The sequence below is a fragment of the Giraffa tippelskirchi genome, chromosome 5 (assembly GCF_054371585.1).
Source record: "Giraffa tippelskirchi isolate mGirTip1 chromosome 5, T2T-mGirTip1v1.2.pri, whole genome shotgun sequence".
Lineage (NCBI taxonomy): Eukaryota > Metazoa > Chordata > Mammalia > Artiodactyla > Giraffidae > Giraffa > Giraffa tippelskirchi.
The window spans coordinates 5,545,295-5,557,498 of record NC_137279.1 but is presented as its reverse complement, the minus strand read 5'-3'; the positions used below and the strand labels follow the sequence as shown (position 1 = coordinate 5,557,498).

Here is a 12,204-nt window from a genome sequence, read left to right as displayed (position 1 = left end):
GGGTTAGTCAGGAGAGGATTAACTGTCTCCGTACCCACAAGTGTCCTCCCTGGCCTGTCCTAATGAGGGGGCAGAGCCCTCCTGATCCCAACCTCAGACACAGGAGCTTTTGATACAAAGTGTAACTGTCCACTGGGGGAGCTCCACCCTGGGTGACTCCCCTGGGACCCGCACTCTTGGCTGTGTTGGGAGGCTCTAATGTCGTCTCTCCCATCTGCTCTTAAGAACACAGTCTAGGGTGCTGACAGCCTGCTGCAGACATGGCAAGAGCCACACAGGTCCGTCAGAGAGGCAGCCAACGCCATGCTGGGCAGTCTCCACACCTGGCTTTTCCCTGCCACAGCTTGGCTCTCTGCCCCTGCCCTGAGCCCCGCCAAGAACAATACCCAGAGGCTCCACTTGCATGGGACACTTATAAACATGAAGCCACTTTGGGAGAAATATCGATAATCTCAGATATGCAGATGACACCACTCTTATGGCAAAAAGCAAAGAGGAACTAAAGAGCCACTTGATGAAAGTGAAAGAGGAGAGTGAAAAAAGCTGTCTTAAAACTCAACATTCAAAAAATGAAGATCATGGCATCTGATCCCATCACTTCATGACAAATAGACGAGGAAACAATGGAAACAGTGACAGACTTTATTTTCTAGGGCTCCAAAATCACTGCAGATGGTGACTGCAGCCATGAAATTAAAAGACACTTGCTTCTTGGAATAAAAGCTATGAAAAACCTAGACATTATACTAAAAAGCAGAAACATTACTTTGCTGATGAAGGCACATCTAGTCAAAGCTATGGTTTTTCCAGCGGTCATGTATGGATGTGAGAGTTGGACTATGAAGAAAGCTGTGCACTGAAGAATTGATGCTTTTGAACTGTGGTGTTGGAGAAGACTCTTGAGAGTCCCTTGGAACGCAAGGAGATCCAACCAGTCCATCCTAAAGGAGATCAGTCCTAAATAGTCATTGGAAGGACTGATGCTGAAGCTGAAACTCCAATCCTTTGGCCACCTGATGGCGAAGAACTGACTCATTTGAAAAGACTCTAATGCTGGGAAAGATTGAACACAGGAGGAGAAGGGGACGATAGAAGATGAGATGATTGGATGGCATCACCGACTCAATGGACATGAGTTTGAGTAAACTCCAGGAGTTGGTGATGGACAGGGAGGTCTGGCGTGCTGCAGTCCGTGGGATCACAAAGAGTCAGACACAACTAAGCGACTGAAGTGAACTGAATTTTTTCGGAAGTCAATTGGCCTGGCTTCTGCCGAGATTTCTTAATCATAAAATAGTAATGAGAAAAATGATAGCTAGCACTCATCAAATGCTCACCTGGGACCTAGCAGTGCTAACTTATCACTGTCTGTATAATTATCTCATTTAGACCTTATAACAACTTCTATGAGGTGGAAGCAATTATCATGAGCCCCACTTTACAGATGAGGAAACCAAGGTACTATGAAGTGTGATACCTTTCTTAATGTCACAGTGCTAGTGAGCTTTAGAACTAGGAGTTAATCCTAGCTACTTGACTCGAGAACTCCCATGTTTGACCATATAGCATCCTTCATCTCCTTCCTGGGCTCACTTAGACAAATAGAACTATCAGTCCGCTGGGCTGGGGGAGGGAATGGAGTGGGCACCACGCCCGTCATCAAACCTGCTACAGAGACGGGAAGCAAGCCAGTGGTCCCCACCCAGAGCATCATTTGAGGAGACTCGAACCCACAGGGAGATATGACACTGGGTCAGGGCTGCGGGGAGTGTGGGCACTCACAGGGTCAGGGCCGGAGAGCAGGGAGGGTGGGAGCTGAGAAGTTCAGAGAAATGGTGGCTAGCCAACTCCAGAGCTCCTTGGAGAGCAGCAAGTGTGGCCTTAGCCATGGGGGCCTGCACAGAGGGGTTCCCGAGGCTGGGGCACGAGTTCTCATAGCTGATGACCTTGGCGCTGTGCCCGTGCAGGACGCTGGAGACTCAGGCAGCGTGGTGGGGAAGCTGGAGGCACCGGATAGGTGGACCTGGCTGGGCTTTGCCATTCACCCTGTAACCCTGAGCCGGTTCCTTCACCTATCCAGAACACTATTCCACATGTGTAAAATGAAAATAATGGTAGCAGCTCCTTCAGTTTGTCGTGAGCTCTAAATGAGATGTAATATATAAGAAAGTGAAAGTGTTAGTCTCAAAGTTGTGTCCAACTCTTTGTGACCCCATGGACTGTAGCCTGCCAGGCTCCTCTATCCATGGGATTCTCCAGGCCAGAATACTGGAGTGGGTAGCCACTCCCTTCTCCAGGGCATCTTCCCAACCCAGGAATCAAACCCAGATCTCCGACCTTGCAGGCGGATTGTTTACCATCTGAGCCACCAGGGGAAACCCAGTATATAAGACCCTCGGTACCATTCCCGACTCATGATAAGTATTTAATAAATGAAACAAATGGTAAGTAGGCACCATTATCAGAATCTTCAGTAACCTGGAGCTGATGCCCTCTTCTGTCTCATCTCCCATTGCGTCTATCAGGCAGGAGCTATAAACAGAGAAGACAGGGTCTCTAGGATGGGAGCCATTGTGAGGCCCCACCATGCAGGGGTTCTCCTGTGACCCCTTAACCATCTACCCATACATCTGCCCCAACTCCAGCCTCCAAGGCTCTGCCCAAGTCCAGGAGTGGCCCAGCCGAGGCTCCCCAGGCCCTGGGCCTCCAGCACCTCCCTCTGCTCCCTGGTGCAGCCCCATGGAGCTCCCCAGCTGTAATTAATCGGCTGCATCTGTTCTCGCCCTTGGGCGGCTTTGTGGCACAGTTCCCTCCGAACTGTTCAATTAGCGGCTGCAAGAATCAGGGCGAGTGCAGCATCACGGCGGCTGTTTTCCAGGTCACGGCACCCTCGGTGGAAAACAAACATGACACAGTCTGGCAGGAATACAGATCTGGCCGGGGTGCCCAGGCGTGCAGTGGGCTTGGTTGGGCTGCTGGCAGGTGAGGTCTGAAGATGTGGGGAAGTGGGTCCCCAAGTCAGGGATTCCTGGCAACTTTAAGAGGACCCGCAGGAGACAGGAGTCTCCTGATTTGCCCACCGCCCCCCATCATTCATGCCAGCCTCATCCCATATCTTACCGGCCTGCTTATTGGGGCCTAAGGTGGGCAGATGAGGGGCATGGCCCAGGCTGGGGCCAGACACCATGATCCTGGCATGATCTGTGATTGCTTCTGGGACAGGGCTGAGGGGGTGCTGGACTGAGCCCTCTCTCTGCCTTAATGTATTTCCCGCATTCTCCTTCTGAATCCTGCAAGTAGACAAACTTAATTCTACAACCAGTTAAAAAAGCCAGCACTCTTAAGACAAGGTAATAACACAACTTTAAGTCTCAGTAAAATGCAAATGAAAGGTTCTTCAGTTCTTGCCTGGTGGCTCAGATGGTAAAGAATCTGCCTGCAATGCAGGAGACCTGGGTTCTATCCCTGGGTCGGGAAGATCCCCTGGAGGAGGGCATGGCAACCCACTCCAGTGTTGTTGCCTGGAGAATCCCCATGGACAGAGGAGCCTGGCAGCCACAGTCCACGGGGTTGCGAAGAGTCAGATACAACTGAGCAACAGAGCGCATACACGTGAAAGGTTCTTCAGGGAAGAGGGACAGGCGGGGTGAGGGGTGGCTAAAATGGGGAAAGAAATCCAGGGAGTAAAATCAGCATATGGGAAAGAGAAGGGCTTACCTCCCCCTCCAGTTTGCCCAGGGCCTGCCTGGCCGGTCGTGTGTGAGCCTGCACTAGGGGAAGTCGTTGTTGGCACAGGCCTCCCTTGCAGCAAATCGGCAGGCCTTTGCTCAAGCTGCAAGCCTGCTTGGCATTTCTTTCTTACACTCTCAGAGGATGCATGGATATCCGAGGGTCCAAAGAAAAGCATCCGAAATAATCAAAGGGCCTGGAAAACAAGAGCTTCCAATGCAAGGCTGACAGAATTGCAGAAGCGCTGGCCAGGGCTGACTTAATTGCTGTCTTCAGTATCTGAAAGAGGTTTGATGAGGAGGCAGCTGTTCAGTCCTCCATTCGAGGAGAAATCTCAGCAGAAACTGACTTGAACTAAAGTCAGCAAGATTGCAGGGAGAACCTGATGCTTCTGACGTGAAAAGACTGCCCCACTTCCAAGCAACACGTGGGCACCCACCTCCATCCTTGCAGCGGTCATTCGAGAACACAGGTTGTCCTGGAATCTGCCTGAGCCCAGTGTTTCCCAGGAAGAGAGACCTGGGGACAGGTCTTGACAGCTGCTCTGTCCCAGGCAGTGTGCTATGCGTCAGGTTATTAGGAAAAACGGAGCAAGTCCCTGTCCTGAGATAGTTACTGTCATATTGAGAAAAGACACCGAGTCCAGGGTGACCCTTGCTGTCGGGGGTGTTCACTCATGGCAGTGGGGGTGTAGGCAAAGGGGCTCCTAAATCTGCCCGAGATGGTTAGACAAAGACTTTCGGAGGAGGTATCATTAGCAGAGCCTCATGTGATGGGTAAGCGTGTGTTAGCATCACGCTTGACAGACAGAGGGAACCGTGGGTCAAAGGCACACAGGCTTTGTAGCCGTGGGCGCCCCCACCTCCCCCAGGGAAGCTGCGTAGTACGGAGAGTGGAACCAGCGCTTAGGGAGGGGTCAAGGGGGAGCACACAGTGAGAGCCGGCACACACATGGGGGAGACCCTCGGTCGCCCCTGCACCCCCACTCAGCAGCTGCTGTGCCTCCCCCCTCCTCCCCTGCTTCTGGCTCTCCCTTCTGGGGTCCACAGAGCAGAGTGGACAGCGATCCCTGGTCCACGGTATGTGCTGAAAAGCATGGAGCTGAAATTAGTCCATGTATAAAGATCTTCCCAGCTGGTTTCACAGGATTTCAGCTCCCTCCCCCCTCTCTCCACAGCCCCGCTACACACACACACATCCATCCCAAACTGTCAAACCGTTTGTATGCGTGGGTGTCTCAGAATTACTTTCCTGAAAGAATCCATTGAGTTCATAATGCAATGCCCCATCGACCTCAGAATGGCCAATAGCCAGGGGCAAAGAAGTGTCGAGAAGAGAGAGAGGGGAGAATGAAGGCCATTTTAGACAGGGCCAGCGTCCTCCCAAATTTATTCTGGGTGAAAGGGTGATGTCTGGCTCGAAACATGCTTCTGCGGGGCGCTCCGAACCCGCCAACGCCAAGGCCCCGCCCTGGGCAGCATGGCCACGCCCCGACCAAGCTCAGGCTTTCTCCAATCCGCCCTGGGTCAGCCCGCCAAGCACTGTCTAAGTTATGCGTCCCCTGGACCGTGTGTCCCCTTTCCAGGTAAATAGAAGATGCCTCCCACCTCTAGGCCCCCTCCACCACCACCATCCCATGTTTTTGTGGTCTTGGAAGACACAGGTGTGGGGAGAATGCTAGGAAGGAAACTGCCAACTACCATGACCTGTTCTCGCAACCATCATCATATGAGGGACTTTCCGAGTGTTGTCTTATTTCACCTTCACAGCATCCCTGCGAGGCAAGCACTGTTTTCTGTTTTCTGATGAGAATACTGAGAGTGAAGGTTACCTAGCTTTAAGTATCAGAGCTGGAATTCAGAGTCTGTTCCCCTCCCGAGCTCACTCTCTTCCCGCCGCAGACACTGCCCGAGCGTCAGGTCCCCCTTCCACACCGCTGAGCAGCCGGCAGCCCAGGGCCCCGCCCCGAAACTAGAAGATGAGGTGTATGGATCTGGCTGCTCCCCTGGCCGTCTCTCGGTTCCCCTCTGACCGTGGGGGACTCTCTTCGCCTCACCTCTGCGGGAGGTTAGTGCTCCCTCCCCTGTGGCCTCACAACTCCTCCCAGATCTGGAAGGCCTTCCTGGGAGCTCTACAAGAATAGTCTGGGACTCCACCAACTTACCTCCTTGTAGACCCACACGGAGAGGCCAGACGTGGCTCCCAAGAGGACCAAGCTTCCTGGATGCCCCGCTGGATGCCCTGCTGGGTGCCCTGCCGTCTAACCCTACTGTATTTGAAGAGAGAGTCTTGGAGGCAGTCTCCAGGGTGGAGCACTGCTGGGCCTGGGCCAGTGTCCTGAAGACTCCTGTTCACGCCCTGTCTGGAGAATCCATTCTTTTCCTCCAAGCCTCCCCTCCAGAGCCTCTCCTCCAGGTGTGCTCCTGGGGAGCAATGAGAGCAGGGTGGCCGGGATATTGCCACCACGCAGACAGAGCTTTGGTAGACCCTGACCCTCGTTCTCAGAGTCACCCGGAAGCCCTCAGGTGGCAGGTGGTGAGTTTCACGGGACTCCTGTCTCTGTTCCACTGAGCCCAGACCCCCACCCTGTCTCTCTCTGAGTTTCAAGCCAAGGGGAGAGCAAATGACACAGGCAAAGGCACAGAGAGTTTTAAAGTGCACTGTGTGTATAGGAGCCCCTGGGCTGTGGGTAGCACTTGGAGGACACAGAGTGAGATGGCTGATGTGGCTGAAGTCACTAGGATCAGAAAGTGAAGGACCAGACTGGGAGTCAGGGACTTTGCCTGGACAGTGGCCAGAGCTGTTGAAGGTTTCAAGAGCAAGCAACTAGTCCCCAGATCACGTCTGTATCCACGGAGGCCACCTGGCCATGGGAGGAAGTCAGAGGATAGTGTGGTTGAGAGACGACACAGATCCACTTATCAACTCCTCTGACGCCAGAGCGAGGCACGGATTCAGAAGACCCCTGGGAGCCAGCACCAACGGCCCCTGTGTGTATTACACACAGTAGGGGAGGCAAAGGAAACAGAGGTGCTTGCAAGATCCCCAGCTGGGTGCACGGTGATCCCATCAACCTTGAAAGAGGATCTGGGAGGATAATCAGGTTGGGGGTGGAAGGAGGGAAAATTAAGAGTTCATTTTTAGACATGGTGAAATTTGAGGTGCCTGAGGGACATGCATGTGGAAGTCGAGATGTCCAGTAGCAATTGGATATATGGATATGGAGCTCAGGAGAGAGGTCTGAGCCAACAATATAGATTTGGAAAGCATCGGTAATGGAGGCCTTGGGAATCCTCTTGCAAATCAAGTGCTCACCACCTCATCTGTGTTTTGGAAATCCAGATTTTTGTTCATCAGTTTTGTCTTAAGCAAAAAAAGGGAAGCTACACCCCATGTAAGCCCCAGGGCACAGTGACTGCTGAGTGTTCTGACCCTTAAACTCCTTCACCACCTCCCCAGGTGCTGGAGGCACAGGATATAGTGTGTACTGTGTGGGGAAGACCCACAGGGACCCAACACTCCCCAGCCACTTGCCCCTAACCTGTGAGGATGATCCCTGTCTGGATTCTAGGAGCTCTTAGCTGGGTTAGAAGGGCTCAGATTTGGGTCTCCACCCCCCTAACTATCCATCTCTTTGATGTGTATTCATGCCAAGATGATAATACTTGCTAATACGTTGTTAAGTCTCCCATCTCTGAACAGCATAAGCTGGCTTATGCTTCTGAGCAGCTCTGTGCTCACAAATGGACCCTACAGTCCCCAAGTGACCACACCTCCGCCCCAGGCCCTTGAAGGTCACTGCGGTGAATTCCCAGCAGGAGGACACTACCCCATGGACCTGCCAACACCACAGAATAGCCACAATACCACCCCCATGTGCTACCTGCAAGACGGAAATATTTTTAGGCTTTCCAGAAAGATTTCATTTCGCAGTGTTTCTGAAAGGTTGTAATTAACCACTGTGAGCAAGAGAATGTATTTTTAAAACTAAAAGTGGAGGAAAGAGAGCAAGCCAATCATCCTGGTTCTGTCAGGGTTTTCAGTAGGTTCCTGGCATCCAGGTTGTTGAAGGAGGGGAGGGCGGACCAGTGATGCTCATTCCAAGCGATCTGGGGAGAGCGCCCACTCAGATTTGCTCGGTGGTACTTCCTTCCTCCTGACACTCTCCTGTAGGGCCGTGGAGGCCACGCTTTCCTGTTCCTCCTTACAGGTGTCCATCTCCCAGAGCCCAGGAGGCCCAGGGACCTGAGGAGGTGGCACCAGGGGAGGCCGGACCAACCGAGATCTCGTGTTGGTTATTTTTAGAATCCCCAGAGACAGGAAGCCATGGGGCTACAGGTTCCTCCTGCCAGCTCCTTTCTTTCCAAATCGCCCTGACTCCCCCACCTCCAACCCCACACCCCGTTCCCAGAGATGCCTCTGGGCACCCCCTTCCCTCCCTCAGGAATTTATGTCATGAATTTTATTTATTTTTATTCATCAGTTCAGTTCAGTCGCTCAGTTGTGTCCAACTCTTTGCGACCCCATGAACCACAGCACACCAGGCCTCCCTGTCCATCACCAACTCCCGGAGTCTACCCAAACTCATGTCCACGAGTCGGTGATGCCATCCAACCATCTCATCCTCTGTCCTCCCCTTCTCCTCCTGCCCCCAATCCTTCCCAGCATCAGGGTCTTTTCCAGTGAGTCAGTTCTTCACATCAGGTGGCCAGAGGATTGGCCATAAGGTGGGATATTTTACTCCCAGAGAATGGAGTCAGAACCACAGACAGGGTGACCTGGGTAAAATGAGCCCCGAGATGAGAGAGTGCCCGGCCTGGGCCAGGAGGGAGGCAGGAGGCTTTGCCATCTAAGGTCTGCGAAGGCGGTGGGAGTCTGACCTGGCTACAGAGCCAGCATGCGAGAGCCCAGGGGTCAGTGGGCGCTGAGGGAGGGGGCCTGGCCCTCAGCCTCATCCCCGCACCATCATCTCCTCCCTGCAGCTCTCACCTGGGCACTCACGGCCAAGCTGGAGGCCTCATGCATGGTGCTCACATCACTGGCAGAGAGCAGTGCCCCCTTGAGAAAGACAGGCGGGAGGAAGAGTCTCCAGGGCCTTCGATCGCATTTTCACCTGTGCTCACCGCTCACCACTGCCCAGAGGCCCCATCTGGAGGTCTCCAGTGGACTCCTGGCTGTGTCCCGCCCTCCTTGCCTCTCTTCCGCCCTTACTGTCTTGTCTCTCTAATGTGAAGTGAAAAGAGCCCTCAACAGTTTTGGGTTTTTTTTGGTCCACGTATACAGGTTGTATGATCTTAGAATAAGACACCCTGGCTCTCCTTCCAGTTCTGAAATTCTGTGCTTCTGCCTGAGGTTGGGTTTGTGTCTCGCTTCCTCCTACTTTGGATAACTGTGGACTTCTAAGTGGGAACTTATTCCCTGGTATCTGTTGGATCCCAAAGAGCTGCGTTTTTCCTGGAGCCTGATTCATTCTCAGATGGAAATTTACACGTTAGGAGAGCCTGATTCTGCAAGTTTATTTTCCTGTTGCATCAAAATAAAATCAAACAGTCAGCATTTGGTGACTGAATTAAGAAATGAGTAAATAAATGATCCTTGCTACTGGTAAGCCAGCAAACTTTGGAAAATCAGGAAGCTATTTCTCTTTGATACTAGCACGATCGAGTTATAGGATTTTTCTTTTGTGTGTGTGTGTGTTGAGTAGTGTCCAATATACTTTCCATCTGTGGTCATCCCCTGCAGTGGCTCCCAGGGCTTTTCCTTCAAATTGACCTTATCACTGTGTACCCTGCATCAGCATTACTTATGGCCTCCTTATCTCCTCCTCCTTGACCACTAAGTTCCTTGAGGGCAAATTCCCTGTTCTGTTCATCATTGTAAACTCAACAGAGGCTAGCACACAGGGGTGGCAGTCATAGCATGTCACAGTTCAGTTCAGTTCAGTCCTCAGTCGTGTCTAACTCTCTGCGACCCCATGGACTGCAGCGTGCCATGCTTCCCTGTCCATCACCAACTCCTGGAACCTGCTCAAACACATATCCATCAAGTCAGTGATGCCATCCAAATGCCATCCTCTGTCGTCACAATTACAGAGCCCTTGGGAGTTGACAGAATGTTCCCAGCACCCTCCATGTTGGGAGCTTCCGGGGTGAGCTTGGTTAGAGAGGATTATCCTCCTTCCCAACTAAAGAGAACTGAGGTTCAGGGAGATTCTGAGACTTGATTACAGTCAGGCAACTAGAGAATTCAAGCACTGCCTTGAGCCCAGTACTTCCTCGTAATTTCTTTTTCGTAAGTGGATGGATGAATGAAGGCATCACTGGATGGAGGTCCTAAAGAACCAATGAAGAAGGCACAGCCTCATTGTCGGGATGATGACGTTGGGATTCTAGACAAGTTGAAAAGTGGCAGAAACACGGTTTCCCCCCAGACTCCAGGTGTCCCAAAGCCTCCCTGCGGGGAGGGAAACGGGTGCCCCTGCCCCTCCTGCCGTGACCGACCAGGCTTGCCCCTCCCGCTTCCCTCCCGCAGATTCTGACGGTGTCCGGACCTCCTGAAGGGGGCACTCGAGTGACCATCCACGGCGTGAACCTGGGCCTGGACTTCTCAGAGATCGCCCAGCACGTGCAGGTGGCAGGGGTGCCCTGCACGCCCCTGCCGGGGGATTACATCATCGCTGAGCAGTGAGTCCAGTCCGCTCGGGCCCACCCTCTCCCCCCCGCCCCCAAAGCTTGGGGAAGACTCACCCCTCTCTGTCTCCTCTGGGACAGCGCCAGGATCCACGCCCTGTCTCCCTCTTGCCATGGACTCCATCCCTGAAGCCCCCCTGGCGCCCTCTCCTAGCCCACCCCCACTCCTAGAGCGTTCTGTTCTGTGTGATTTCCAATTCCTTGGCTCCTCTGGCATCAGGGCTCTCAGTGCCAGGCTGCCCTGTGGTTGGTCTCCGCCTGCCCAGCCTGTCGGTTCTCCTCCTCGGCCTCCCCTGCCCCTTCTCCTCTGGCCCCCTGTTGGAAGGCATCCCGCTCGGTGGGCTGTGGGCAACAATTTGTTTGGCTCGTGGGGCTCTGACAGCAGCTTAATCCGAACAGGGCCTCCGCCGGAGCAAATTCATTTATTTCACTAAGGGAAATGTCAGCTGGAAATTAGAAAATAGGCATGTAGCAGTGGACGGGCGAACAGGGCTCCCGGAGTGACATATGTTCCAATTTGGGGTGCTCATTTGGCAGTGGCGGCCGCTGTGGAGTCAGTGGACAGGAGGTGGGCAGGAGGCTGGGGGGCTGCTGGGGGTGGGAGGGCAGCGGGAGTGATGTTTCCCCCACTAGCGAGAAAGGGAGGAGGCAGCCAGGGTCTCCTGCATGATTTCTCGGGGGGAGCTGGGCCAAGTCACCCTGGCTTCAGTGGGCTCGCATCTCTGCCGGGGCCACTGGGAGCCTGACCATGAGCAGGGCTTGGGAGCCAGGTTTGGGAGCCGGGTTCTCCCCTTAAACGCCACCCCTTGCAGCCTCCCTCAAGCCAGCCCTGAGTAACAACCAGAAAAGTGGCACTGGCAACCGTAAAAAGTGACAGTGTGTCTTTCATCAGCACTCACACTTTCTCATCCGTTCTCTCACTTCTAATTGGTAAGGACCCTGGAGAAGGAAATGGCACCCCACTCCAATGTTCTTGCCTGGAGAATCCCAGGGACAGAGGAGCCTGGTGGGCAGCCGTCTATGGGGTCCCACAGAGTTGGACACGACTGAAGCGACTTAGCAGCAGCAGCAGCTGAGAGGCAGACATTGTTAGCACCATTTTAAGAGCAAAAGACGCGGAAGTGAAGTGACATCCCCCACCGCCCCATTCACTCAGGGCATAAGTGGCCATAGCAGAGTTGGAAGTCAGGTCTCCTAAGTTTTGGTTCAGGCCTCTTTGTGTTCCCTAACAGCCAGGGCAGACTCCTGGATAAGAGTGGCCTGAAAATCCCATGATCCGTCAGCATGTGGTTTTCCGGGTCAGAGGCTGTGATTCCAGGATGGCCAGGGCAGGGTCAGAGTCAGGAGGGTGAGTTCCCTGACTCTGGGGACTCCCGGCAGGGGAAGGAGGAGCCGTCTGATCCTTCGGACCTTCAGATCCTGCAGACCAGACCCTTCACTGTCAGCCTTGTCCCTTCAAGGAGTGAATCATGGAGGAAAGACTGGCTGGGTCTACAGGAAAGAGATGAAGAAGAGGCGAATGGGGAAATAGTTTTAAGTAGCGATTCTGAGCCCGGAGAGGAGGGGAAAGCTCGCGGGCAGGAACCAGGAGCCTGCAGAGGTCCTCATGGTCAGACGGTCTCTATAGAGCCCAGCGCCCGGCCAGACCCAGCTAGACACTCAGTCACACTGAGCCCAAATCCACCTTGGCCTCACGGACGTGCCTTAGGCCTCTGAACACAGGCCAAGTCTCCAACTTGGTGAGATGCCACAGGACCACAAAGGAAAGGGTTTGCAGGAGACGAAA

The 12,204-nt window shown here is 53.5% G+C and overlaps 1 protein-coding gene across 3 annotated transcripts in view; it reads left to right on the top strand.

Annotated features, from left to right (window-relative positions):
- PLXNA2 (plexin A2) overlaps window positions 1-12,204 on the top strand; it is a 228,006-nt gene that overhangs the window by 180,822 nt on the left and 34,980 nt on the right. For all 3 annotated transcript variants that reach the window (XR_014055223.1, XM_081495369.1, XM_081495370.1), the window contains exon 13: window positions 10,261-10,412. Coding sequence is in view for 2 of the 3 variants with exons in the window: in XM_081495369.1 (XP_081351495.1) it covers window positions 10,261-10,412 (152 nt within the window). In the remaining variant the exon portion in view is untranslated. The remainder of the gene's footprint in view (window positions 1-10,260; window positions 10,413-12,204) is intronic.